The sequence below is a fragment of the Scyliorhinus canicula genome, chromosome 18, assembly GCF_902713615.1.
Source record: "Scyliorhinus canicula chromosome 18, sScyCan1.1, whole genome shotgun sequence".
NCBI lineage: Eukaryota > Metazoa > Chordata > Chondrichthyes > Carcharhiniformes > Scyliorhinidae > Scyliorhinus > Scyliorhinus canicula.
This window is the reverse complement of record NC_052163.1, coordinates 84777027-84799968: the sequence shown is the minus strand read 5'-3', so window position 1 is coordinate 84799968 and position 22942 is coordinate 84777027. Positions and strand designations below refer to the sequence as shown.

Sequence of the window (22942 nt, the reverse complement as noted above, 5' to 3'; positions counted from 1 at the left end):
AGTTAGGCACGACCTGCCCTTTATGAACCCATGCTGCGTCTGCCCAATGGAACAATTTCCATCCAGATGCCTTGCTATTTCTTCTTTGATGATAGATTCCAGCATCTTCCCTACTACCGAAGTTAAGCTCACTGGCCTATAATTACCCGCTTTCTGCCTACCTCCTTTTTTAAACAGTGGTGTCACGTTTGCTAATTTCCAATCCGCCGGGACCACCCCAGAGTCTAGTGAATTTTGGTAAATTATCACGAGTGCATTTGCAATTTCCCTAGCCATCCCTTTTAGCACTCTGGGATGCATTCCATCAGGGCCAGGAGAATTGTCTACCTTCAGCCCCATTAGCTTTCCCATCACTACCTCCTTAGTGACAACAATCATCTCACCTGTCATAGCCTCATTTCTATCAGTCACTGGCATGTTATTTGTGTCTTCCACTGTGAAGACCGACCCAAAAAACCTGTTCAGTTCCTCAGCCATTTCCTCATCTCCCATTATTAAATCTCCCTTCTCATCCTCTAAAGGACCAATATTTACCTTAGTCACTCTTTTTTGTTTTAGATATTTGTAGAAACTTTTACTGTCTGTTTTTATATCCTGAGCAAGTTTACTCTCATAATCTATCTTACTCTTCTTTATAGCTTTTTTAGTAGCTTTCTGTTGCCCCCTAAAGATTTCCCAGTCCTCTAGTCTCCCACTAATCTTTGCCACTTTGTATGCTTTTTCCTTCAATTTGATATTCTCCCTTATTTCCTTAGATATCCACGGTCAATTTTCCCTCTTTCTACCGACCTTCCTTGTTGTTGGTATAAACCTTTGCTGAGCACTGTGAAAATCGCTTGGAAGGTTCTCCACTGTTCCTCAACTGTTTCACCACAAAGTCTTCCTTATGTAATTGAAAATACAGAAAAATGTGTAATTTGAAACATGGAAGTCTGGCAATATCTGGTCTAAGAGGATACGGGGAAAGATCCCACAAAAGGATAATAGCAGCTGTAAAGAGCAGGATTATAAAATGCAGATTCTTTCTCACAAGCAGGCTTATCAAACACACAGGATCCTGATGGTAAGCTAAAACAATGGCTCACACCTTCATTGAAAGTAACTATCTCAGGAAGTATCTGGGAAGGCACAGATGAGTGTTTCAATTGAATTAAGTGACGAATGTTTAAAACAGGCAGGTCTTTCAAGTCATAACCAAGTTAAATTTTAGCATACAGCTAAAAGCAAAGTCTCACACCTTAATTGAAATAAACTCTCTTCGTAAACAGCTGGAAAGGATGGATGATGCTCAGTCGAATTTGGTGTCAATTCTAAGTGTAAAATTCTACGAACATCAAGTCAATTAAAAGAAAATTTGGAGACGACCTGTCTACGAGAGACATAATTTAAAGTCAAAATCAAAGGCAAAGTTATGAGCTGGGGACAATTGGAAAATTAAACGATTCGAAATCACAGAAATAGAAGTAACACCTATTGAAACCAAAGCATTTTGTAATCAGATCTGAGAGGTGATGTTATGCCCAAAATGAATAATTAGTTGTATTCAAATGGTTACATCAAAGATACTTTTTAACAATCAAAGTGAAACAAGCTCATTTACAATAAAGTCGTTAAAACTTAATAACTCTTCGAAAGAGAATATAAACCCGAAGAAAGGGGACAGCCAGCAGAGCCAGCTCTCACAGCTCGGTACATGGGAAGGATAGGACACAGCAACCGAGTTCACCAGCGAATACATCTAAAGAAGACCAGATTTTAAAGAAGATTGATTGTCAAGGTGGGCTTGAAGGTCCCTTCAACCAACAGGAAGGATCCAGAAGCAAGATTGTTTTACCTTTCTGTTAAGAAAGTGTTTACAGCTTTAAAAAATATATATAATAATAAAATAACTTAACTTAACCTGAAAAAGTGGTTTATTCCTAAAGTCTACTTTACTTACTTAGCAATGCAGGACCCAGGACATCAATGCTATTGAGTGGTAAGTAGATAAAATCTTCGGTGAAGGTATGGGTTATACTGGGGGATAATTTGAAAATATAGTTTGACCTGAATAGCACCCACTGAAGCCTGCATCGGAGTCAGGGAGTGAGAATCCCTGTTCACCATTTAGAATATTGGCCCTTTTTGGTATAGGGGGAATTCTAAGAATAGTGGTGAGTTTTCAAAACATGGCGCCCAATGTTTTATTAAAACTCTGTTAATTACGCCTAGCGGGTAGCTTTATTTTCTACATGGCACCCAACGTGTTAACATCGTGTTAATTACACCCAGTAGGTTTTTTTGCTTTCTCCATGGCATCCAGCGTGGAGGCCTAGAATATTAGAAGTTTCTAGGTAAAGTGAGGCTAGAATATTAGAAGTTTCTAGCTGAGCAGAATGGGGGCTAGAGTAGGGGCTAGAATATTAGAAGTTTCTAGTTCCCAAGAAACGGTTGGAATATTAGAAGTTTATAACCGGCACAAAGGCTAGAATATTAGAAGTTTCTGGTCTATGTGTGAGTCAGACTTTACCTGCCGAGTTTAGTCTGGAAAGTCATGTGTGATTGACTTTCGTAAGGATATTCTGTGGATCGACATGAGGAAGCTTCTACGGTGCTGCTATCCCAAGGAAGTAAAATGCTTTGGAGGTAGTGGAACACACGGAAAGCGATTGTGTTACCTTCCTGAGCGGCTATGGCTATGTTTCACGGTAATTGGACATGAGGAAGAAAAAAGACTCTTATTGACACTGGTCTGAGATATGGATACATTTACAAATTGATTTTGGTGCACAATTTAAAATTGAAATACATGCATACAAATGACAAAGATCGGGGATATATGTTAGTACAATTGGATGGGGGGACAATTAGCCAAATGATATAGTTATGTTTCAAATGTCAAGATGGGGTGTAAAGGAGACCAGATTATAAAGAAGATTGATTGTCAAGGTGGGCCTGAAGGCCCCTTCAACCAACAGAAAGGATCCAGAAGCAAGATTGTTTTACCTTTCTGTAAAGAAAGTGTTTACAGCTTTAAAATATATATATAATAATAAAATAACTTAACTTAACCTGAAATGAAAAAGTGGTTTATTCCTAAAGTCTACTTTACTTACTTAGCAATGCAGGACCCAGGACATCGATGCTACTAAGTGGTAAGTAGATAAAAGCTTTAACGATGATTGTGGGGTCTGCAAAGGGGGTGAGGGGGGCAAGGGGGTTAAAATGTGGATGGCAGGATGGGAGATGGAGGCAATGGTGGGGAGCAGGAGGGGATGTGGAAATTGGTTATTTATAATGTTGTAAGATTTTTCTTCTGCTTTGGTTTGTTTTTATGAAAATGCCTGAATGAAATGTATTTTTTTAAAATAGATCTCGCGAGAGTACCAGTCTCTTTGCATCGATAGATCGCACCCCGAACTTGTTTGAAGAGGTATGTGACTGGGAGCAGGATTCTGGCGGATTCAAATTGAATTTAACAACACAGCATTGCAGGTGATAATCCTCAGTCATGTCACCTTTGATCTGCTGACTGGTTTTCTTTATTCTTTTAATGTTAGCTTTTTTATCCTACAATGGAATACTCAAGAACCCTATGCTAATTACCCTCCGCTCCAATACATCCACCCATCATTAATATATTGAACACTATTCAGTAAAGTATGGAAGATAAAGGTAAAATGTTCTCTCTTCCTGCTGGGATACAATTCCACTGACATCCAGGAATAACCCAACTCCACTTTGATCGCATGTGAATCAGGGCACCGAGTGTTGGCGACTTCTCCATCATGAAGAACAATACAGGTCTGCTGATTCCATCCTCACTTAACATTCATTCTGGGGTGAGACAGAGAGAGGTTATGAACATGATCTAACGGCCGTACAGGCTTGTGGTGAATCACAGTAGCGTAATTCACACTGTATTACACATGTACTATGTCTCGGTAAGCTTGGCACACGAGCAGTTGCGCTGCTCTGCCACTAGGGGGAGATGCACTGGGAGTGTACGGGAGTTTGTACTGGGCTCCACCCTTGGCTCCACCCATGGCTCCTCCCCTTAACCGGAAGTATAAAGGTTGATGCTGAGAGCCTGCCTGCCAGTTCATCTGGAGTTCATCTTGTCATAGGCAGGCTCTGTTGTAAGACGATTAAAACCACTGTTCACTTCTAACCACGTGTCGCGTGAATTGATGGTCTCATCAATTTAATCGTCTTAAGAAACAGTAAGGAATGACCATGGAATCAGCCCTCAAGCCTAATCGACTGGAACTCGACCCGCAGGATGCAGAGGCGAAAGACATCTTTTCGCACTGGCTCCGATGTTTTAAGGCCTACCTGGCTGAAGCAAGCACCCCAGAAACGACAGAGGAGCAGAAACTCAGTCTACTGCACGCGAGGGTGAGTCATCGTATATCTACTCAGCTAAACTGTACCGGCTCATATACAGAGGCCCTGGCCCTACTCGATAGAATGTACGTGAGGCCTATCAATGAGGTCTACGCGCACCACGTTTTTACTACTCGCCGCCAGCGCCCTACAGAATCGCTAGAAGAATTCCTCAGAGACTTAAAAGCCTTAACCGGAAGTATAAAGGTTGATGCTGAGAGCCTGCCTGCTAGTTCATCTGGAGTTCATCTTGTCACAAGCAGGCTCTGTCGTAAGACGATTAAAACCACTGTTCACTTCTAACCATGTGTCGCGTGAATTGATGGTCTCATCAAGGCTGTTATTGCCAAGGTGGCATTTTGCCCGCACCAGGAATTGGGCCCGGGACTGACCTACCCTTACGAGGGTGGGTTGCAGAGTGGGGGAGGGGGGGGGGGGCTCAAGGACCCCCCAAATGGTACTTTGGGGCAGTAGGGAGGGTTCGGGGGTCATGTTGGGAATGGAGAGAGTGGAGCTTTTCACTGCAGGAAATCAAGAAAAGTGGGCCCTGCCGAGGCCTGCAAGAGTCTGGTTCAATTACTGGGTTGTTCCCGGTGCTACAAGTGTCGGTGAATGCCCTGCTAAACCTGCCCCAAACGGGATTCTGCTTTTTTCTTAAATCATGCCCCAAAACTAGGTAAAATTGAACAATCTGGGGCTTGATTCAAATCAAAAGCTGAGTTGACCAGGTAGAGTCTTTTAAAAAATAAATTTAGAATACCCAATTCTCTTTTTCCAATTTAGGGGCAATTTAACATGGCCAATCCATCTACTCTGCACACCTTTGGGTTGTAGGGGTGAGACCCACGCAGACACAGGGGGAATGTGCAAACTCCACACGGACAGTGACTCGGGGCTGAGATTGAACCCAGGTCTTCGCCGCCGTGAGGCAGCAGTGCTAGCCACTGCACCACCATGCCGCCACCCAGATAGAGGTCTTTAAGATTAGAAAGGAGTTTAATAGCAGTGATGCAGAGAAAATGTCTCACGTGTGGTGAGTTTAAAAGTAGGGACAGTCGATAGATAGTCACTCATCACTCCAATAAAGACTAAAATTAAAGCAAAATACTACAGTTACTCCAATAAAGATGTCAGGAAAAACTACTCAACTAACTTAACCAAATAGAGTGGTTAGAATGTGGAGCTTGAAAACACTGGGAATAGTTGAGGCAATTAGCACAGGTATATTTAAGGGGGAGGTAGATGAGGGAGAAAGGATTAGAAAGATATTTTGATGGAGCTTGATAAAGAAGGTTGGCAGGAGATTTATGTGCACATATGTAAAAATAGGTTATTACCTACAATTCTCACAGTTGTTTTCAGATCTTCCCCTTCTCTGTCACTATAACAATTTCCAACCCCACAACCTACCTAGATAACTGTCCTCCAGTAATCCTGGTCTCTTTAGCATCTCTTCTTATTCCACCATTGGTGGCCGTGCTTTCAGTCGCAAAGATTTACAATTCTGCATTTCTTCCCTAAACCTGACTGCTCGAGCTTTTTCTCCTCCTTCAAGACATTTCCTCGAACTCTCTGTGTGTCCGGAAATCCACATGGCTTCAGATTTCTGTGAAGACCTTGAGACATGTTACTTTGTTGAATGTGCTTGATAAATATAAGTTGTTGTTATTAGTCACTTATATTGTAACAGGCAATGTTCCGTTACTAAGAAATGTAGCAAACGGTTAGAAAGATAGCACCAGACTTCAGGAGGGCATAGACTGAAAATGTGTACACACAGGACAGGTTAGATTTAATATGGAGCAGTGGGAAGTGATTCATTTTGAAAGGAAGAACAGGAAGAGGAAATATGAACGCGATGATAGAATTCAATTGGACGGTGGAGGAAGTAATCTTTGAAGGATGCAAGTGAAGTTGAGAAGGCTGTTTAATTACCGGGGGGGGGGGGGGGGGGGGGGGGGGGGGGGGGGGGGGGGCGGGGGTGAGGTGCTTGATTTAGGGGTTACTGTTGGGGTTGACTGTGGGAGCAAGTTAGGGGGTGCTTGGTTGGGGTCAGGGTGCTTGGTTGTGGAGGGGTACTTGGTTGCGGTGTGGGGGGATGCTTGGTTGGGGAGGTGCTTGATGACGGGGGTGTGCCTATTTGCGGGGGAAGGTGCCTGGTTCGTTGAGAGCTCGATAATGGGGGGAGTGGTGCCTGATTGGGGGCAGGAGCCTGACTGGGGGGGGGGGGTGTCGATGGCACGGGGTGGGGCCTGTTTAGGGAAATTGCCTTTTTGGAGGGGTGCTGCCTTGTGGGGGGAACTGTGGTGCTTTGTTGGCGGGTGGTGGTGTCTTGTGAGGGGGGGGGATGCGGTGTCTGGTGGGGGTGTCTGATCTGAGGGGGTCCATGTTATTGGGGGTGCCTAGTTCAAAGGAGGATGCTGGTTTGAGCGGTGGTGCCTGCTCCGGCGTGTTGATGTTGGTGAGGGGTGTTGCTTTGCATTGGGGGGGGGTCACTGTTGGGGCTGTGCCTGGTCTGGGGGGGGGGACAATATTGGGGGCATGTCTGGGGGGGGGGTCAATGGTTGGGGCGTGCATGGCCCGGGGGGGGGGGGGGGGTTGGTCGATTTTGGGGGTGGGGGGAGGGTGCCTAGTTGGATGGGGGATGTCTATGCTGAGGGAGTTGTCTGTTTGGGGGGAGTAAATGTTGGGGGGTTCTTTGGGGGGGATGGTGGTGGGTTGGCAAGGTTGATGGGGAAGTGGTGCTTGGTGGGGGGGGATGTTGATGTGTTGATGGGGAAGTGGTGCTTGGTGTGGGGGGGGGGGTTGATGAGGGTGGTAGGGCTTGGTTCGGGGAGTGTGGGGTGCTTGATTGGTGGATGCTTGGTCAGGGGGTTGATGGGGGGGTTGTGCTTGGTCGGGGGTGTTGATGGGGTGTTGTGCTTGGTCGGGGGTGTTGTGCTTGGTCAGGGGTGTTGATGAGGGGGTTGTGCTTGGTCGGAGGGGTTGATGGGGGTAGTGTTTGGTCGGGGAGGTTAATGGGGGGTAGTGCTTGGTGGGGGGGTTGATGGGGGGTAGAGCTTGGTCGGGGAGGTTAATGGGGGGTAGTGCTTGGTGGGGGGGTTGATGGGGGAGGTGCTTGGATCAGGGAGTGTGGGGTGCTTGATTGGAGGATGCTTGATTGGCAGGGTGGGGGAGCCTGATTGGGGAGGGGTCAATGTTGGGGGGGCAAGTCTGGTTTGGAGCGTGTTCAATGTTGGGTTCGGGGCGGGTTGCCGGCCTGGCAGGTCCTATGTTGGGCGGGCGGTGCCTGGTTTTGTGGAGTTGATGTTGGGGGGGGGTGATGCCTGGTTTTCGGGGGTGGATGTGGGGGGGGGGGGGGGCGGTGCCTGGTTTTTGGGGGTTAAAGTGGGGGGGGCGGTGCTTGGTTTTTGGGGGTTGGTGTGGGGGGGCAATGCCTGGTTTTCGGGGTTGGATGTTGGGGGGGGCAGTACCTAGTTTTGTAGGGTTGATGTTGGGCGGGCGGTACCTAGTTTTGTGGGGTTGATGTTGGGGGGGTGCCTGGTTTTTGGGGGTGGATGTTGGGGGGTGCCTGGTTTTTGGGGGTGGATGTTGGGGGGTGCCTGGTTTTTGGGGGTGGATGTTGGGGGGTGCCTGGTTTTTGGGGGTGGATGTTGGGGGGGGGGCTGGTTTTGGGGGGTTGATGTGGGTGGGGGCCTGTTTTTCGGGGGTGGATGTGGGGGGGCGGTGCCTGGCTTTGGGGAGTTGATGTGGGGGGGGGTGCGTGCCTGGTTTTCTCAGGTTGATGTGGGTGGGGGGGCGGTACCTGGTTTGGGAGGTGGGGGTGCCTGGTTTGCGGGGGCTGGATGTTGGGGGGCGTAGTTTTGGGTGGTGGGGTACCTTGATGGGGTGGGTTGATGTTGGGATGTATGCCTGGTTTGTGAGGTGGGGTTCCAGGTTTGGGGGGGGTTGATGTTTGGGGCCTGTCTGGTTTTAAGGGGAGGGTTCCTGGTTTTGTGGGGGGTTTCCTGGTTTTGGGGGGGGTTGATGTTGTGGGGTCTGCCTGGTGTGGGAGGTGGAGTTCCTGGTTTTGGGGGAGGTTGATTTTGAGGGGGGTGTTCCCTGGGGAGTTGGGGTGTTGGGTCCCATCTGGGGCCTGATCTGGGTGTTTCATAGAATTTACAGTGCAGAAGGAGGCCATTCGGCCCATCGAGTCTGCACCGGCTCTTGGAAAGAGCACCCTACCCAAGCCCATACCTCCACCCTATCCCCATAACCCAGTAACCCCACCTAACACTAAGGGCAATTTGGACCCTGAAGGCAATTTATCATGGCCAATTCACCTAACCTGCACATCTTTGGACTGTGGGAGGAAACCGGAGCACCCGGAGGAAACCCACGCACACACGGGGAGAACGTGCAGACTCCACACAGACAGTGACCCAAGCCGGGGATCGAACCTGGGACCCTGGAGCTGTGAAGCATTTGTGCTATCCACAATGCTACCGTGCTGCCCAAATAGTTAAAATAGTTACTCTAAATTTAGTCTTTTTTTTTCACCTAACTATGAGAGTAAAAGTTACAGAACCATCCAAGGTTAGCGATTAAAATCATGTTCTTGTGTGGTTAGCAGCCTAACGCAATTGTCTAGAAATAAATCCAGGTGGGAACTTCCAAGAGTTGCCCATTGAGGCAACCCACCCCCCCAAAAAATCTTACCCTGGTGAGTCAGGAAGTTATGCTCCATTTAGAATATGATAGAATGATTAAGGGAAACTATTACTAGTGGCAAAAATGTTGGTAATCAAAGAGTGTCATATTAAGGCAATTGGGAACACAACCAGAGGTGTGATGAGATTTTTCAACTCAGCCAGTTGTTATGGCCTGGAATGCGCCGCTTGAAAGGGCGATGGAAGCCGACACAAGGCTAACCTTCAAAAGTGATTGGTTAAATGTTTGAAGTGCAAAACATTTGCAGGACTGAGGGAAATGAACAGAGGAATGATTAACGGAACAGGGACCAAATTCTCCGTGCGTGGGATTCTCTTTGGCAGAGCGGATTTCCCTGCTGCGTGGGGTGGCTTCAATGGAAAATCCCATTGACAAGGGGCGGGAGAAGAGAATCCCATCGCCAGTGAACAGCGCACCGCTGGGGCCCCGGAGAATCCCGCCCCAGGTCTTTCGATGAGCTGGCATGGGCAAGATGGGCCGAATGGCCTCCTCCTAGCTCTGATCCATAATTTCATGATATTACGCACATTTGCTGGATTTAGGACAAAAATAAAAAGAGAAAATGCAATAAATTCAGGCAGCATCTGTCAGAGAAAAAAATTAATGCTTTTCGGGTCGCTGACCTTTCATCTCAACTGCGGAAATCAGAAATTTAACAATTCAGAAACAAGTGTTGCATTTGGTGCATTTTGAAGTTTCCAATCCTATCTCTCGTGTATTAAAAATTATTCTGCAAGGCCAACCACACTTGCAAAACCCGACGAATTTCAGTCAGAAAAATGAATAGGTAGGAACTATCGTTCACTGTCGGGTTGTGCCAGATTTGAAACCGGAATTCAGCAAAGGTTAACAATAGAAATGAACTAGTTCCGGTGTCAAGGTATAAGAAGGGAGAGAGGGCCCACTTCCGGTCTCTCCGGCGCGCAGTGAAAATGGTGAGTGAGGCAGCGAAGATGGACCTGAGAGGGGAATCCGTGTCCATCCACCCCGGCTGGGCCGTGAACACCAGGCCGCCACTGGGGATTGACGCGGCACTAATTCAGCCATTGTACCTCACCGATATTCCGGGGGGGCAGGGGGCTGAAAATTAAGTTAGGAGAGCGATGTCAGCGTCAGCCACCCGGTTACTGCAGCTGACACTCGAGCCCCGGGGACTCAGGTTGGGCCTAGACCCAACCTAGCAGGCAGTAATGAGCGATGATGATGTTCGTTTTGTGCCCCTTTCCTGGGTTATGCTGTTGGTGAATGATTCTAGTTGCCCCAGGCAGTGTTCCCTCCCAAGACTCAGTGTCCTGGGGCAGGTTTACTCTGCTCCCACTGCCTGTCCCTCAGCTGCCAATTCCACAGTAGTTCCACTCATGATTAAACTTGTCTTTTCCCATGGTAGTACATTGCAGCCTGACATCACTATCCCAAGGGAAAACACGAAATGCTGGGACTACTCGGTTTTAACCAGGTAGTCCCAGTGCTAACCACTGTGCCACATGCCACTCCTTGTCCGACCATTTCTGATAAGTGATGTACAAATTGTTTTTACAAAGATAAATAAATTGACCCACCCGTCACCCCTCTGGCCCAAGTCTTTGTTATAAAATTAAAATAGTTATACACCAAACACCATCAAAATTAGTTGGTTAGCAAAAATGAATGGCTGACATGAATTCAGTCATATTTACGGTGCCCAAAGATGCAGAGTCAGACTATGGTTGTCAGTTTAAAATGAAGCAGATGATCTATGCACAGCACCAAAATAAAGTGATTCCGATGAACATCTTTCATTTGACTGCATAGATGTTGCCTGGATTTCTGAATATTTCCAACAATTTTTCTAAATATGTTTTTATTCGTTTTGCATTTAATTTGAAGCAACGTTGCAGAAATAAGATTTAAATAAAAAGAAAAGAGAACAAACAATCCAAAGAAAACACAATACAAACAGGGGAACATAGTGATCCCGTCTAAATATATAGGGAACATATACAGATTTGAGGCATGTTAACATTAGGCCCCCCCGTAATTGATTATCACAACCATGCTGTTTTTTTTACTATTTACATATGGCTCCTGGTATTAAAACATACCAGGGATTCTTTGACGTCACCCAGGTGTGCTCTTGTATTGTCGTGGCCCCCCCCCCCGCCCCGGATTCTCCACATTTTCTGTTTTAATCAGAAAGTAGTTTGCTGGACTAATATCACTGCATTTGGAGCATTGATGCGTTTCAGGGAAAATTACGATTGCTATACAAGCCAGAAAGGGATAGACTGATGCCAATAGGATTAGATGGAATAGAACGTTATAGGAGCTTATACGCTGGCATGAAGAAATCAAGTTGAATGGGCTGTCTGTGCTGTCCAATCTATGATAATTCCCAGTTTGACCAGTATATTCAAGGGAGCAGGACCTTAAATGTGCTGCAGTGTTGAAGCTGTGATGGGAAAGCTGTGTTTGGCTGGAGTTTGTAATCAATGACTCACTCGCTTTGTTCCTGTGCTGTTCATGCTGGAGTCTGAGACTAGGGATGGGAGAACTTGAGATTGTATAATTCGGGAACAATTTGGACTTTGAGAGCGGGGGTGATTCATTGCCTTTATTCTTCTACTTTTTCAGACGAAGGGAACATCGTCATTTGGTAAGAGGCGGAACAAGACCCACACTCTTTGCCGGCGATGTGGGGCTAAAGCATTTCACCTGCAGAAATCAACCTGTGGTAAATGTGCCTACCCTGCCAAGAGAAAGAGGAAGTGTAAGTATCTCCACATTGAGTAGAACCGAGTGACTAACCATGGGCCAAATGGCCTAACACTCTTGATGCAAACTTGTCATCTTCCTGCCTCGAGGTTTTTATGCTTGTTTGAGTATCATTCTAGTACAATGCTCACAATGGCGTAAAAGTGGTCTTACTTTGTGTATAAGCCCTGGTACTGAGGGTTAGCTCGTTCTTTGTAAATTGCTGCTGTTTATATCCTGCTCTTCTGACATGCATGTTTCGGGGGAGTCACAAGGGCAGTAGCCTGCGTTGGTTTAAAAACATGCTGCTTGGCTGTGTCACACCACCCTGTTTACTTTGGGCTATAAGGTGTTACTGATTCCAATTACAACATGCACCCGTTATGTCCGGAGCGGTTGGTGAATGGGTGTAGTGCTTTCACAGATTTTTAACAAGCTGATGCAAACTGGATACACTTAATTGAACTGTATCAAAAGTTTATGTTAAATGGTATGGTTGAACGTAAGGATTTGGTTCACTTGTGATGTCCTCCATTGTCCCATTGCTGAAGTTCGCTATATTGTTTCACCTGTTATATATAATTGGATGTTTGTGCTGAGGATCAGTAGGTGGCGGGTATCTTTTGAACAGCTGTGTACATGTAGGATTTTATTTTTTTTTAATTTAGAGCAACGAATTAATTTTTTCCAATTAAGGGGCAATTTGCCTACCCTGCACATCTTTGGGTTGTGGGGGCGAAACCCACCCAAACATGGGGGGGGGGGGGAAATGTGCAAACTCCACACGGACAGTGACCCAGAGTCGGGATCGAGCTTGGGACCTCAGCGTGTGAGGCAGCAGTGCTAGCCACTGAACCACCGTGCTGCCCCCGTGTACGTGTAGGATAGAAGTGAGAAGGGAGTGGTTTCAAATTAGTGACCTGCCAATGACTTTGTTGCTTCAGAAGTCAAGGATACATTAAATGTTTGACATAATTGATAAAATATTTGTGATTGGTGGATTATTTTGCCCATTAAATCATGCAGATATTTTTCTCCAAATGAATCATTCGGTTTAATTTCACATCTGGCCCCTCAGTCATTCGATCGACAACCTAATCAACTTTTTAACGGAAGTTATGTACTCTGCTGCAGCAACAGATGCATGTTCTTAACCTACATCTGCAACAAAAAAAAATATTTTTTGTAATTATCTTCAGTTTGTGTCAGCTTCTTTGACTAGTGTAAACAGTGAGCCACTATTTGACTTGTAGTCCTTCAGAAGTTTGAAGACTTCAATTAAGATAACCCTCATTTTGCTGCAAAACCCCCAGCATCTCAAAGGTCTAACTTGTACCTGGTCACCACTGTTTCTGCTGCTTTTAATTGTTTAACATTTGGAGTAAGCTGGGTGGTTGGAACTGCTCCTTGATTATGTGGGCCTGGTGGGTTGGGTCACCTGCTCCGGTTAAATAACACTGTTGGCTGGACCTGTTTATTTTGAAAGCTGGAAGTTCTGATCTTTCTGTCTTTTCTGCAGATAACTGGAGTGCCAAGGCCAAAAGAAGGAACACAACCGGTACAGGCCGTATGAGGCACCTGAAGGTGGTGTATCGCCGATTCCGGTAAGGGATGTAGTCACAGTGAGGAGTAACTCATAATGATCGTGGAAGCAGTATTAAATGTGCTTGATTACTGTTTGTGTGTGAAGATTAAAAGTCTACTTTGCCATAAAATGAAAGATAGAAAATTGTAACAGGCCATTAGAAAGTTGTGTTGGGATATATCCCTGGGAGGAATTAGTGTTGGAGCGGGTGTACTTCCTGAATGGTAAGTGTTGGGGAGGAGCGGTTTGTATCCAGGAGAGGGGATGTTGGGGGTAGGGTGTGTCTCTAGTTGCGGTGTGCATCTGGGAAGGGGCAGTATTGGGCGAGATATCTTGGTGTGGCTGGATTAAAGCACTGACTATTCTCTGAAATCTAGTTTGAATCTAACCCACTCTGAATTTTCAGTGACCCAAGTCAAATGAGTTTGGACACTTCTGGAAGTTGGACTGATGTGAATTCTAGAAATATGTAAAATACGCATCAACTCCTGCTGCTGATTGAAAGGTTGCAGGTGCAGTTGCACATGTGCCTATATGGCAGCTGCTGATGCATGCTGTTTGGAGCACGTGCATTTGACATCAATTTCACTGCAATACCGCCGTTAGAATATTGTTTAAGGCCATATAACAGGAGGAAAGTATCACAACACTGCTTTATGATTTGGTTCAGGTAGTGAGCTGGATCAGGGGGACAAAGATGAATCTAAATGCCTAATGCAATGTAGCACAAATTTGTGATTAAAATTGTGTGTTATGATTGCAAACTGGGTGTTTGGAAACTCTCAGTAGGTATATATTTTAACCCATGTACATTTCCTGTTTTTAAATGTTACTCCCTGTTGTCACATTTTGTCAATTTTTCCATTCTAAATTCCTATATCAACATTCACAATGGGAACTGTAAACGTGGCATGTGGTAATTGCTGTCAGTGATGGTGCTCTGGTTTTGGTTTGATATTCTTTGCCATCTCTTAATTGCCCATAGTTCTGTTTATAGTATAAAATTAAAATATAAGCATGCACAAATTGAAGCCCAGTTTAGTGTTCAAGTGACCAAGTTAGAAAGTAAGTGATAGAACATACAGTGCAAAAGGAGGCCATTCAGCCTATTGAGGATGCACCAACCCACTTAAGCCCTCACTTCCACCCTATCCCCATAACCCAATAACTCCTAACCTTTTTGGGCACTAAGGGCAATTTAGCACGGCCAATCCACCTAACCTGCACGTCTTTGTACTGTGGGAGGAAACCGGAGCACCCGGAGGAAACTCATGCAAACACGGGAAGAACTTGCAGACTCCACGCAGACAGTGACCCAGTGGGGAATCGAATCTGGGACCCTGATGCTGTGAAGCCACTGTGCTACTGTGCTGTCCTTAATGTTGCCCTGATAATTGAATCAAGGTGGGCTTTTTTATAAGTAGTCCCATTTTAAAGCCTTTATGATTTGTATACTTTCATATGTATTACCGTAGCTTAAAGAAGGAAGAGCTTAGCACCTGTTGGGCAGTGGCACAGTGGAATTGTTGCTGGACTAGTAGAGACCCAGGGTAATACTTTGGGGGCCTGGGTTCGAATCCCACCGCAGCAGATGGTGAAATTTGAAATCAATAAAAAAATGGAATTAAGGATGACCATGAAACCATCGTCGATTGTTGTAGAAGACCATCTGGTTCACTAATATCCTTTTAGGAAAGGAAATCTACTGTCCGTATGTATTCTGGCCTACATGCGGCTCCAGACCCACAGCAATGTGGTTGCCTCCTAAATGCCCTCTGAAATGGCCAAGCAAGCCACTTAGGGATGGGGAACAAATGCTGGCCCAGCTGGTACCACCCACATCCCATGAATGAATTTGTTTAAATTCCAAACTGCTGCTTTGCAGATAGCAAAGCCTGGCACAGTCTGGGAGCTGAGGGCTTCCTGCAGTAGAGGTGATGGAGCTTGGAGATAAAAAAAACTAATACCACAGTTTGGCTACTGATTGGAAGGGTTAATTTCAGCATGAATCCAGCTGGATTGCATCTGCATATATTCAGTTGTTATGGAAGAGACAGCGCAGGTGCTGTTATGGAAATATAAAATAAATAATTGGAAAAAGGAATGGTGGCAGAGGATTGGTGGAAAAATAATTTTATTCCTGTAATGAAAAAGAAGATAGGCCTAGTCCAGGAACATGGGAACAAGGAGCAGACAACTTAGCTTTTTGAGCTGTTTTTGCTATTCAATGAAACCATGGCTGACCTGTGACCTAACTGCATCAATCAGCCATTGCTCCAAATTCCTTAATGTCTTTGATTAACAAAAGTCTGTCAATTTCCATTTAAAAAGTAACAATTAATCTGGCATCTGTTACAGTTTGCTGACAAAAGTACCAACTTTCTACCACCCATTGATTTTTCTGAAAGACCTGGCTCTGATTTTTAGACTGTCACCTTGTGCTAGATTCCCCAACCAGTACAAATAGTTTCTCATCGGTGGCACAGTAGGTTAGCACTGCTGTCTGTGGCGCTGAGGGCCCGGTTCGATCTCGGCCCTGGGTCACTGTCTGTGTGGAGTTTGCACATTCTCACTGTGTCTGCGTGGGTCTCACCTCCACAACCCAAAGATGTGCAGGTTAGGTGGGCTGGCCATGCTAAATTGCCCCATAATTGGAAAAAAATAATTGGGTACTCTAAATTTTACCAAAAAAAATTTTTTATCAAAGAAAATAGTTTCACACTATTCTGATCTATTTCCCTCAGTACCTTGACTTTGATCAAATCACCCCATAACTGTCTAAAGTTGAGAAATATTTGTTTATTTAATATCTGCTCATAATATAACCCTTGGGATCCAGGTATCTAATTCTGTTAAATCAACCCTGCACTCTCCAAAGCCAGTATTTCCTACCTACGATGTGGTGCCCAGCCCAGACCTGTTCACCATATTCCAGGTGTGATCTGACCAGAGATTTGAATAGCGAACATGACTTCTACCTTGTATTCTCGTCCCCTAGACATAAAAGCCAGCATTCCTTTGGCAGTTTTGATTACTTTCTGTTTGCAGTTTAATGATCTATGTACCTGGAAATTTCTTTGGACCTCCAGTGTTTAGCTTTTCATCATTTAGAATGTGCCCCATTCTATCCATGTTAGGTTCAAATTAGATGACCGTACATTTGCCTATATTCTGATTCATTTGCCGCAGTTTTGTCCATTCATTTAATCTATTAATACCGTTATTATTTTATGCTTCCATCGATACTGCTTACAATACTGTTTATGTAATCAACAAGCTAGGGTTAGCAGCTTTCAACTCATCAACCAAGACATTAATAAGGATGGTGAATGGTGAGACACTGGCACAGATCCTTGCGGGGCACCAATAGTCACATCCTACCAATTTGAGTACCTAACAATCTCTGCTCTATCACCTGCCACTCAAATTATTGTCCTGGTGAGAAGGTTGGCCTGTCATTATTTCCATGAGCTTTAACTCGAGCTAACAGTCGGGTATGAGTGACTTCAGCACGTCCACACAAGTATTATCCGTAGATTATCCTGTGTCCGTTACTTTGATTTTTTTTTAATTTGGAAAGGTGACTCGTGAAGTTTGTCAAATCAGTCAGAACAGTAGTCGTTTGCTTAGTGGCAGGAAAATTTATGCAATCTTTACTCAAAAGTAGTAACAGAAAAACTTAAGAGACTGAAAATACTCTAATGTCAGTGGATTTCATGCATTAACGGTGGCTGCTGGGATCCATGAAACAGGACCCAATGGGAATGGTCACCTTGTGAGAGGAAGGATGAGGAACAGTTAAGCTGCATTTGGTCACAGGCTGCAAATACAATGATTCCTGCAGAAGAGTAAAATGATGTTGTGGGTTGCAATAATATGATTAATGGATGATACGTCTATGGAGAGAATTTGAGAGCACTGCTTATTGAGATATTTCTGGTGCTTGCAGGAAGGCATGCTCACCTTGCATTCTTTTTAGACCTTTGCCACTGATTGCTATGCTGCCCTAACCTCTTCTCTGTTGTCTTGTTTGCAGGAATGGATTCCGTGAAGGGACCACCCCGAAGCCCAGACGTTCCGCAATGGCTTCCTCCAGCACTGCATAAACTACCAGTGTATCTGCACAACAAATAAAGCTATGGTTTGGAAACATTTCCTTGCCTCCCTGTGCTTGGTTTGTGTCTAGACTCCTAAATCAGCTAAAAAAGTTTAGCCAACTCTGAAGAATGATCAGTGTATCATCTGTGATATACTGCGGGAGCTGAATTAATATATATATTTTTTAATGTATTTTATTCCAAACTTATGCAAATGGTTACAAAACATAAACAGTCCGGGGAACACACTCCCCAACACACAAATATGCAGTTTGTACAAGATTTCCTACCCCTGCCGCCCTGACGAAGAATTCCTCAAACATTTTATTAAATTAAAAAAAAATTTAAGAGTACCCAATTAATTTTTTCCAATTAAGGGGCAATTTAGCGTGTTCAATCCACCTACCTTGCACATCTTTGGGCTGTGGGGGCGAAACCCACACAAACACGGGGAGAATGTGCAAACTCCACACGGACAGTGACCCAGAGCCGGGATCGAACCTGGGACCTCAGCGCCGTGAGACTGCAGTGCTAACCCACTGTGCCACCGTGCTGCCCTGAATTCCTCAAACATGGCCACAAACATCTTCTACCTTGCCTCAAAGCCCTCTGCTGAGCCTCTCAGTTTGTATTCGATCCTCTCCAAATGGAGAAAGTCAAGTCTCCCAGCCAGACCGCCACCCCCTGTGGTGTTGCTGACCACCGTTCCAATAGGATTCTTCGCTGGCCGCTCAGAGAGGTGAAGGCCAAAACATCAGCCTTCCTCCCCTCAATCAGCTCCAGCTTCTCCGACGTCCCAAATATCGCCATCAATGGATCTGGCCCAACCTCCTCCCCCGCTGTCTTTAGTGCCACAAATACTCCCGGCCCAAATCTCTCCAACTTCTTGCAACCCAAGAACATAATGTGCATGGTTTTCTGGTCCCCGCCCACACTTCTCGCACTCCCTGGAAGAACCCACTCATTTTTGCCCGAGTCATGTGCACCCTATGTACCACCTTAAACTGTATCAGGATCATTCTTGCACACGAGGAGGTCAGGTTTAGCCTTCGTAGTGCCTTACTTTACCCGTCTCAATTTATATCCGCTCCCCATCCCACTTCTCCTTAATCTTCACCACCTGCTCACCTCCCTGCTCTCCCAGCTACCCGTATATATGGATTTTGCACAACGGTGTCAACACCGACATCCCCTCTACCCTAAAATGCCTCAGCTGTTCCAGACTTTCACTGTCGACTGTACCACTGGACCCTCGACAGGATTCTTCCTCCATCCTGACCCATTTTGACCCGTCTCCTCCCCACCACCGCCTCACCTCTACATTTGCCACATAGTGCAGCAGGTTTTGCAACGCCAGCCCCCCCTTCTGCCTCTGTCTCTGTAACAACTTCAACAGACCCATGATCCTCCAGCGGATCCGACAAGTACAGTAACAGGTCGTCTGCATATAGCAACACCTGATGCTCCCTACTCCCCCCTCGTAATCCCTTGCCATTCTGCCGACTCCCTAGGTGCCATTGCCAGAGGTTCTTTAGCTAACGCAAACAGTACACTCGTCACAGGTGCCACGTATAACAGGCACACACGCCACAAACTTCATCCCAGACCGAAACCTTTCCAGGACCTCGAGCAAATGCTGCCACTTCACCTGGTCAAATACCTCCCCGTCCATGGACACCCCTAACTCCGGTACCTGACCTCGGTGGAGTCATAATCACAGTTAACACCTTCCTTTTATTATTAGAGAGCTGTCTGCCCTTTATGAAACCTCTCTGGTAACCATGACCACTTCCGGGACACAACTTCCATCCTCCCCGCCACCAACTTAGCCATAACTTTCATGTCCGTATTCAACAGCGATATAGGACAATTGATCCACATTCCAACGGATCGTTCCCCTTCTTTGGTATCTGTGATGATTGCGTCATTGTCTACAGCAGCTCCCCCTTCTCTAATGCCCCTGAGACCGTTTCCTCCTCACCAATCCGTCCGCGGTGTACTCCCTTGAATACTTCCCATCTACCTCAACTATCTTGTTCGTCTATACTCCTCCTTCCTTTTCCTACCCTCATGTGCCTCGAACAAATTAATCTCTCCCTGGACCACTGCCATCAGTGCCTCCCAAAATGTGGCCACCGCCACCTTCCCGTTCTGGTTCAACTGTACATAATCTTTAATCACTGACTGCACCTTATCATAGAACCGTCTGCCAACAACCCCGAATCGAGGCTCCACCCCGGCCTCTGCTCCCGTCCCAATCTAAGCCGAACTTTCAGCCAGTGGGGTGATGGTCCGAAAGTATTCTGCCCCTTCCACTCCTCCCGATCACCACAAAAAGGCTGATTCTTGAGTTCACCATGTAAACATGGGAGAAAAAAAAGAGTACTCCCTTTCCCCATGGTTCCTAAAACGCCACAGGTCCACTATACCTATCTTTTCCACAAACCCTCCTAACTCCAGAGGGGGTGAACAAAGTCTTCAGGGTGTTTTAAGGTAAGTTGTATGAGTCAGAGCCCCTGCCCGGTGGGGGGGGGGGGGGGGGGGAGTGATGAAGCAATTTATGGACCAACAGGTTCCCAAAGGTGGAAGAGGATCTGGTGGAGGGACTGGGGGCCCCGATAGAGCTGGAGGAGATGGTAAAGGGCTTAGGGGACATGTCGGGCAAAGCCCTGGGTCCGGACGGCTACTCTAGAATTCTACAAGAAATTTTCGGAACTGCTGTGCCCACTCCTGCTAAGGACCTTTAATGAGACCAAAGAGAGGCACCCTCCCTACAACAATGTCATAGGCTTCGATTTCACTTACACTCAAACGAGAGAAAGATCCGCTACAGTTTGTATCTTGTAGACCGATATTGCTCCTGAACGTAGACCCCAAACTGCTGGCCAAGATCTTAGCCGCTAGGATTGAGGATTGCGTCCTTGGGGTGATAGGGGAGGACCAGACAGGCTTCGTCAAGGTCAGGCAATTGAACTCTAATGTGCGGAGGCTCCTAAACATCATCATGATGCCCTCAGAGGGAGGGGAGGCAGAAGTGGTGACGGCAATGGATGTGGCGAAAACCGTTGACCGGGTGGAATGGGAGTACCTGTGGGAAGCGTTAAGAAGGTTTGGATTCGGTGAGGTGTTCATAGGTTGGGTCCAGGCCCCTGTGGCAAGTGTGCGCACAAACAGGATGAGGTCGGAATACTTTAGGCTCCTCCGGGGGACGAGGCAGGGGTGCCCCCCCCCCCCCCCCCCCCCCCGTTATTATTCGCCCTTGCGATAGAGCCGCTGGCTATAACGCTGCGGACTTCAAAGAACTGGTGGAGGTTGGTTTGGGGGGGGAGGAGCATCGGGTTTCTCTTTAGACGGAAGATCTGCTGTACATTTCAGACCCACTAGAGGGGATGGGGGAGGTCATGCACATTCTTAAGGACTTTGGCAATTTCTCGGGGTACAAACTAAACGAGAAGAAAAGCGAGATGTTCGTGATCCAAGTGAAGGGGCAGGAAAAGGGACTGGGAGAGCTTCCGCTGAAATTGGTCGAGAAGAGCTTTCAGTACCTAGGGATACAGGTGGCATGAAAGTGGGATGCCCTCCACAAGCTTCATCTATCTCGGCTGGTAGAGCAGATGGAGGGGACTTCAAAAGGTGGGACATGCTCCCACTATCTCTAGCGGGGAGGGTGCAGACCGTTAAGATGACAGTTCCCCCCCCCCGATTTCTGTTTGCCTTCCAGTGCCTTCCCAACTTCATCCCTAAGTCCTTTAAGCGGGTGAACAGGATCATCTCGGGACTCATGGGCAAATAAGACCCCGCGAGTAAAGAGACTGTACCTGGAGCGCAGTCCGGGGGGGGGGGGGGGCTGGTGCTGCCGAACTTTTGCAGCTACTGTTGGGTGGCTAACCTAGCCACAATTAGGAAATGGGTATTGGGGGCAGGGTCGATGTGGGAGCGGTTAGAGGCGGCCTCATGTAAAGGTACCGGCCATGCGGCACTTGTAATGGCATCTCTGCTGTTCTCGCCGGCCCGCTACTCCTCTAGTCCGGTGGTGTTGGTGGCATTAAAGATCTGGGGTCAGTGGAGAAGGCACAGGGGGGTGGAGGGAGTCTTAGTCTGGACCCCAATACACAATAATCACAGATTTGTCCCGGACAAGGTAGACGGAATGTTTCAAAGCTGTCACAGGGCAGGCATTAAAAGGATGGGGGACCTGTTCATAGATGGGACCTTTCCCAGCCTGAAAGAGCTGGAGGAGAAATTCAGTTTGCCTCCTGGAAATGCATTCAGGTACCTTCAGGTACGCGCCTTTCTGAAAAAACAGGTGATATCATTTCCGCTGCTACTCCCACGCAGGATACAGGATAGGGTGCTCTCCGGCACCTGGGTAGGGGAGGGGAAGGTTTCGGACATCTACCGGGAACTTCAGGAGGCGGAGGAAGCCCCAGTGGAGGAGCCTAAGGGCAAATGTGAGGAGGAGCCAGGTGGGGAGCTGGATGCGGGCCTGTGGGAGGGCGCCCTAAATAGGGTCAATTCCTCATCATGTGCCAGGCGTAGCTTAATCCAGTTTAAGGTGGTCCACCGGGCACACATGACGGCAACCAGGATGAGCAAGCTCTCTGGGTTGAGGATAAATGCGCGAGGTGTGCGGGAATCCCTGCCAATTATGTCAATATGTTTTGGGCATGCCCAGCTCTTGAGGGATTCTGGCGGGTATTTGCTGAGGCATCTTGGACACACGGGTGGTGCTGAGTCCAGAGATCGCGATCTTTGGTGTGTCATATGATCTGGGAGTTCAGGAAGTGAAAAAGGCCGACGTTCTGGCCTTCGTCTCCCTGGTAGCCCGGGGACTGATCCTTTTAATGTGGAGGGACTTGAAACCCCCGAGTGTAGAGACCTGGGTTAGTGACATGGCTGGGTTTCTCAGTCTCGAGAAAATAAAGTTTTCCATAGAGGGTCCATGGCGGGGTTCTCTCGGAGGTGGCAGCCGTTCCTCGATTTTCTGGGAGAGTCAAAGGGAATCGGGGAAAACCTCCCAATGTTTGGAGTCATTCCTGGCCCAATGGAAGATGGCTGTGGTTGTTAGAGGTCAATTATCTCAGTCCCAGGCTATTACTGCAGGAGTTCCTCAGGGTAGTGTCCTCGTCCCAACCATCTTCAGCTGCTTCATCAATGATCTTCCTTTCACCATAAGGCAGAAGTGGAGATGTTCATGGCTGAGAACACAATGTTCACTACCATTCACGACTCTGCAGATACTGAAGCAGTCCATGTCCAAATGCATTAAGACCTGGACAATTGCAGCAAGACCTGGACAAATGTGAGGCAATGACCGTCTGCAGCAAGGGAGAATCTAATCATCTTCCCTTGACATTCAATGGCATTACCACTGCAGTGTCTCCCACTATCAACATCCTGGATGTTACAATTGACCAGAAACTGAATTAGACCAGCTGTATAAATTCTGCGTCTA

At 46.7% G+C, this 22942-nt stretch overlaps 2 protein-coding genes across 2 annotated transcripts in view; one reads left to right on the top strand and one right to left on the bottom strand.

The window, feature by feature from the left end:
• Positions 1 to 5830, bottom strand: part of LOC119953226 (cysteine dioxygenase type 1-like) — a 93556-nt gene extending 87726 nt beyond the window's left edge. Inside the window, exon 1 of the mRNA XM_038777257.1 lies at positions 5776 to 5830. Within this exon, the coding sequence (XP_038633185.1) occupies positions 5776 to 5815 (40 nt within the window). The 5' untranslated portion in view covers positions 5816 to 5830. The remainder of the gene's footprint in view (positions 1 to 5775) is intronic.
• Positions 5831 to 9893: 4063 nt separating this feature from the next.
• Positions 9894 to 17544, top strand: LOC119953433 (60S ribosomal protein L37-like). The gene is made up of 4 exons (XM_038777710.1): positions 9894 to 10010; positions 11686 to 11821; positions 13325 to 13409; positions 17427 to 17544. Exons 1-4 carry the CDS (start codon positions 10008 to 10010, stop codon positions 17494 to 17496), a joined length of 294 nt encoding a protein of 97 aa, XP_038633638.1. The 5' UTR covers positions 9894 to 10007; the 3' UTR covers positions 17497 to 17544.
• The last annotated feature ends 5398 nt before the right edge of the window (positions 17545 to 22942 follow it).

What these genes read in the sequence shown, in the direction of transcription:
- LOC119953433 (XM_038777710.1), top strand. An exon ending in TGCCAAGAGAAAGAGGAAGT is followed by an intron (nt 11,822 to 13,324) that starts GTAAGTATCTCC and finishes TCTTTTCTGCAG; the next exon opens with ATAACTGGAGTGCCAAGGCC. An exon ending in GTGGTGTATCGCCGATTCCG is followed by an intron (nt 13,410 to 17,426) that starts GTAAGGGATGTA and finishes TCTTGTTTGCAG; the next exon opens with GAATGGATTCCGTGAAGGGA.